The sequence below is a fragment of the Arvicanthis niloticus genome, chromosome 2 (genome assembly GCF_011762505.2).
Source record: "Arvicanthis niloticus isolate mArvNil1 chromosome 2, mArvNil1.pat.X, whole genome shotgun sequence".
NCBI classification, from domain to species: domain Eukaryota; kingdom Metazoa; phylum Chordata; class Mammalia; order Rodentia; family Muridae; genus Arvicanthis; species Arvicanthis niloticus.
Genome location: NC_047659.1, coordinates 89532182 through 89538181, shown reverse-complemented (window position 1 = coordinate 89538181; position 6000 = coordinate 89532182). Strand labels below are relative to the sequence as shown.

Sequence of the window (6000 nt, the reverse complement as noted above, 5' to 3'; positions counted from 1 at the left end):
CAGAGAAATTATGGGTAAATGTGAAGGTATACACTGCCATCATAATCCTTTTTATTTTACTACAGCCCAGTCTTTACAAGACAGACAGACAGACACACACGCACACACATATATGTGTATGTATATATACATGTATATATGTATATATACATATATACACACAATACACTGTATTATACATTATATGCATTATTATATATTATACACACACATATTATATATATTACACATACACATGCACGCACACACAGGCGTGCACACACAGAGCTCTCCAAATTTGACAAGACCTTAACATATGAGATCTCTCTGAGGTGCACATCAGTTTTGCAAGAAAGGGATGATAGTGATAATGGGAAGTAACTAATCTGAGAGGGCAGCTGGCCTGTAGAACATCCTAGTAGCTGGTCAGAGCTTTGTAAACATGGGATCCTCGTTCCGGAGGTCAACCTGAATATAAACAAACCATTCCCTACCCAAAACATTCATTGCAAAGGAGCTTATAGGAGGGCCACAGCCTTATGCCTTCCAACTCAGTGTAACTTCCGGTCCCCAATGCCCAACTCTTGAAGGTATGGGACCTTTACACCTATCGCGAGACTGTGATCCGCGCCGTGCTTCTGGTTGCCAGGGCAACAGCGTTCCTTGAGGCAGCGGGAGACTGTTTCCTCTTTTATCTTCTAAGAAGAGGCGGTGGTGGGAAAAACCGGTCCCCTTCGAAGGGAAGTGGATGACGCTCGAATGTCAGTGGAGCCAGTCAGTGCCTAGGCGTCCAGCCTTCGTCCCCACAGAGAAGTTGAGGGACCGCACGGACCACGGGCAGAGGTTGGTAGCCGCGGGGCGTGGCAGAGGAGTTGTGGCCTGATGTGCCTAACGAGGGTGAGAGGGCAGACTACTCGGCCCCCGGGCACGGTGGGTGTGGCCTCTTCGCCCAGGCCAGCGTCCGGTGGCCACAGGGGCGTGGCTATGTCTGCGAGTCTCAGAGGGTACTGCCCCTGCCGAAGTCACGATCTCTGCTGAAAACTTTCTGCATTAGTCCATCTTTAGGAGCCTTCTTCCCACTGAGGTCTGGAGCACTAGTCAGTATCATAGACCTTAAACAGCACACAGTCACAACACTGAAAAAGTGAAAGTAGAAAGAGTTGGTAAACATTGATCTGGGACTTAGCCTTCCTTATGATGGAAGAAATGTAAACCAAATGTAAAGGTTTGGGCATCCACCAGCCTGGGGAATATGAATAGGCGTTTCAGATGATCAAACAGGGAGCAAACTATCTGGGGACACAGGCAGTTTTGCCTCACCACACCAGATCATGTACTATCTACATGAGCAGATCAAAAAATAAAATGTAATACAACGTTGGCATGTACGAGCAGTTATTTGTTACCATTAGAATCTGGTCTCATCTCTACTTCACCGCTGCATACAGCATTCAACCGCTTTCCTAGCTCAGAGTCTTATAAAGAAAGCCTTCAATTGACTTACAGCTTCAGAAAGTTAGAGTTCATGATGGCGGAGCAAAGGCATGGCAGCAGAAACAACTGAGAGCCCACATCTTGATCTGAAAGTAGAAGGCAGAGCTAAGTGGGAAGGCGAGAGTCTGTTGATACCTCAGAGGGTGCTCCCTCCACCGAGGGTGCTCCCTCCACCGAGGGTGCTCCCTCCACCCATGAAACATCGCTTCCAATAAGGCTATACCTCCTAATCCTTCCCAAACAGTTCTACCAACTGGGAACCAAGTATTCAAGAGCCTATAGGGACCATTGTCGTCCAAACCACCACACAGGCTTAGTATATCATTGATTTCTGTGCGAGCTGTCCTTGCATTTCCTTCCAGTCCCAGGGAGATTGTGTATTTTATATTGACTCATTACTTTTAAAATTAGCTTTTGCTTTTATCAAAATAATATTGTCCAGATGTTAAACTGTAGTATAGTATAACATTTACAATGGAAGAAATAATTGAGCAGTTCCTGGTCACATTTTCTGGAGACAGCCATCTTGAACTCTTAAATATTATAATTAATTAGCTATTGTTTGGCTTTATCAATTTCTGGCTGCCGTCTTTGATTTTCTATTATAACAGATTCTTTTACACCCCTCCTTTTGGATACTGTTTCCCATCCCATATCCTCAGTGAAGGCACCATATTTGGTAAGTGCATGCTCAGTGTACGTGTGACTTGGTACACGTTGTATGGCTGCTTGCTTGTGCAGCTCTTCATTTTTCCTGTGGCGTTTCTGTGTGACAAGTGATTTCTTAAACACACAATACACCTATCAGATCCCATTTCAATGGTCTTTATTCTGACTTCTTTTCCAGATGGCCAAATACACAGATAGTCTGTCAGTTACATTTTCTGTGAACCATGGGTTATTTAATTTGATATGTTTTGGAGGAAGCATAATAGTAGCTGACCAGTTTTTTGAAGCAGATGGAAAGGTTTCTGGAGTCTTTTAGCTGATCCACGTCACAGCTAGGTCCCCGTGGCTTGGCCCTTTTTTGAGATGTATTATATTGGCTCTGCCACATCCTTCCAGTTCCCTGCTCCTCTCAAGCCGCAGTAAGCCCTCCTTGACAGGATGCATAGGGCATGGAAAAGACATTTGGCCTTTTAGTGACTTACGCTTTTTGGTGGTGATGTGACGGGGCCAGGGTGATCCATCATCCCACAATAACAATGTCAGGCCCTTCCTGAGTGAGCCCAAATTCTTTTACAGAGTGTGAATACTGTTGACATCAATGCCTTTTTCAGTTGCTGAGTGGGAAGAGTGGACCAACTGTTCTCTGAAGTAGCAGCACTGGCACATTGAGCAGTTGAAGGGCAAGCCATATTATTCCTGTGTGCCCAAGAGAAGCTCCAGCTTGTTAATGTTTGTGCTTCCTTCTGTGTGCAAGGCCTCTTTGGACTCTGAGTCTATGGGCCACCAAATCACATGAAAGACAAGCCACTTTGTAGAATAAGGACATTGCAGTTTTAATGCTTCATGTAATTATGAGCATTTAGAAAAGCTTTGGCAGGAAATGTCCATTCATATTTAAGCTGGAATCCTCCCAGTTTCTTCTAGTTCACAGTATGCCTGTTGTCCCACCCTCACCAGGCAGGAAATCAGTCTCTTTCAAGGGCATGGTTTGGAAAGATATATCTGCAATGCTTGTCTTCTCCCTCCAGTTTAAGCTGTTCTGCCTAGTTTAAGCTAGTCCCACTTCCAGAATCCACACTAGACACAAAGTAGCTAGGGTCAGGTCACATCTATGATAGTGTCCTGCATAAAGCCCTTAAGGGGAGGAGGTTGACAAAGTACAGCCGGATAATACAAGTCTGTCCGCTAATAAAGGATATAGGTTTTAGTCTCTCGTGCCAATCAGAAGTAGAGCTGCAGATTTTCAGAGGGAAGAGCTGATTAAGAGAGGGCAGTGCTGTGGTGGAGGGGGCTCCAGAAAATGTGGCTTGAAGGACAGAGACATCTGAGCTGGGTGGGAAGACCTGCTGAAGCTTATATGGAACAGGAAAGGCTGGAAGAAGGAGAGTGAGCTCAGAAGGAGGTAGCTGGGAGGACTTAGCAAATCACCTCGACGGAGTGGGTCTAGGCTGAGAGAGGAGACCTGGGTGTCTTCTTGTGGGGAAGAGCAGGGATATGGCATGTTTTTTGTTTGTTTTTGTTTTCCTCTGCATCGAGACAGTGAGACAGCAATCACATCTGCCTATTTCACCAGCTGCTATCAGTATCTGATGCATAATCCACATTTGTAAGATTCTTTCGATGACATTGCAGATCGCTGGTATGTGTGACTCTGGTAGTGACTACGTTCTCAGTATAATTGACTGTAAACATGAATTGACTAATGAGCCATTGAGACCTCTGAGTCACTTGCTTCTTAACTCTTTTGGCTTGGTTTAGGATGTCAATGGATATTATAAAAGGAAACCTTGATGGAATTTCAAAACCAGCCTCAAGTTCAAGATCCCGTCCTGGGAGCCGAAATTCAAACAGTTCTCTGGAGGTGCTCTCGCCAGAACCAGGGCCTGTCAAGGTAATCTGCTTGGAAAGGGCCCAAGCGCTCAGCCACAACAGTTAGCATCCACTGAGATGGCGTTTCTGTAGATTGCTCAGAATGAGCACACAGTTCTTTTTCTCTCCCCTCTTCTTTCTCATTGGGTATTTTTTTAAATCTACACCAAACTTTGTTAAGGTCTATGTGCTTTTGGCTTCATAAAGAAACTTTGTATTCCAATGTCTAATATACACCCACTGGCATTTACTATGACAATGATTCAGTATTAAGAAATAGGCGGCTCAGAGGCTAAAGTTCTTGCCATGTAAGTATGAGGAACCACATAAAGCTGGGAGTGGTGGGACACATCTGGAAGTCCAGTGCTCTTCTGGTGAAGTGGAGGGGTTGGAGGCAGAATTCCCCGGAGCTTTTGGCCAGCTAGCCTGGTGTACATGGTGCCTAGCAACAGAGACTCTGATGCTTGTCATGAAGACAGTGTCACACCAGTCAGTTTACTTCTTAGTATCACATAACTTCCATCCTTGAGGTTGGCACTAGGGTTGTCCATTGCTATGGTAGAGTGTTGAGCATGTGGGTACTGCCAGTGGTTGAGACTGGAGTGAGGGCTGGAGTAGACAGTCCCCCATAGAGAGTTCCTTTGAAAACTCAGCTCTCTGTGGGGTATATTTACTTCTATTGTGACTCTCATCCCCCTGTGTAGGTTTCAGAGTTTTTCAAGCTGCCTTTCTCTTGACTCCTCCATAAATGTCCCTTTTTGCCCTCTCTCAGGAAGACACAGCTAGGCCAAACTGCTGTTTTCAGAATGAATTTTGTGTAAAGGAAAGCTGAAACAAAATAGGAAACTAAGAATAACCTAGGCATACAAGTCTCATTAGAAGACTCTTATTAGAAACTATCTCATTCAAAATAGGTGTGTCTGAGTCACTAAGATTACTCAGTGGCTACACAGGGAAGCAGCTGCTGGGGGTTGCAGAGAGTGTGGCTTGTGAGGGCCAGGTTCAACTTTTTCCCAAAACTGTGGGACAATGGTATTTACTTGGTGAACTATTATTAAATTGAATTTGCAGTTAAATTGCATTTCATTAAAGGCCCCACATTTCTAGGAATTTTAACGCTAGCATGTGTATCTACATGTTTCTTTATATGCTTTTATTAATGTTAAATTCTATGAAGTGTGAAGTTTTATGAAAACACAGTGTCTTTTAAAAACGTCTTTGAGTATTATAGTTTGGAAATTCTTTTGTTGAAATCATCTTTAGATTGACATGATAAACAAGTTGAATTCTGGCAAAGAGGGTCACACATCAAACAGTAGTGTGGAAGAAAGAAGGAATAGTAATGATGAAAAATGGGCAGACGACTCCAAGACAAAACCAGCCAAGAAGAGCTCAGATGAAGACTCAGACCTGACTCAACCTCAGGCGACCCCTGAGCATGCAGGTGGGCTGACACTGGGTGACTGGCTAATCATAATTGCAGATACTGTATTTAAAATATTAGAAGTATAATTTTTGCAGCTGAGTAAAGCAATAAAACAAGAAAAGACAGCTTTTAGTGAGAAATTCATCTCTGTTTTTATGTATAAGACTAGTAAGAGTATTTAAATGCATTTAGAAATTCAATAAAACATTTTAATAAAATAAATTATTGTGCTCATATTACATTCATTAAGGGGAATATTTCTGTATCGCATGACATAATTCATGGATCACTTTTAATGGCTAAAGTTGTAGAATAAGATGTATTAGGTCATTTATAAATACCCTTTAAGGATAACCCCAATGGTGATGAATAATATTGGAATTTTAAAAGCTATGTTTTTTTCATGATAGTAAATTCATTCTGGCCAGATTGAGTTAGAAGAGCAGTTCTCAGTTGTGGCGTGTAGAACTCCTGGGATGTGGGTGCCTCAGATCCTTGGGTGTCTCACTTCATCATGCCACTGAGGTGCTGTTTGCATTTTTGCCTGCTGTACAGGCATTTGT

General features: G+C 43.3%; 1 protein-coding gene across 5 annotated transcripts in view; it reads left to right on the top strand.

The window, feature by feature from the left end:
* The first annotated feature begins 616 nt into the window (after nucleotides 1–616).
* Fsip1 (fibrous sheath interacting protein 1) overlaps nucleotides 617–6000 on the top strand; it is a 139888-nt gene continuing 134504 nt past the window's right edge. For 3 of the 5 annotated variants that reach the window (XM_034495497.2, XM_076929476.1, XM_076929475.1), the window contains exons 1-3: nucleotides 617–822; nucleotides 3901–4033; nucleotides 5275–5455. In XM_034495497.2, the coding sequence (XP_034351388.1) occupies nucleotides 728–822; nucleotides 3901–4033; nucleotides 5275–5455 (409 nt within the window). In that variant the 5' untranslated portion in view covers nucleotides 617–727. Of the gene's footprint in view, nucleotides 823–2084; nucleotides 2153–3900; nucleotides 4034–5274; nucleotides 5456–6000 lie in introns of all 5 variants that reach the window. The other 2 variants (XM_076929473.1, XM_076929474.1) reach the window with 2 other exon arrangements.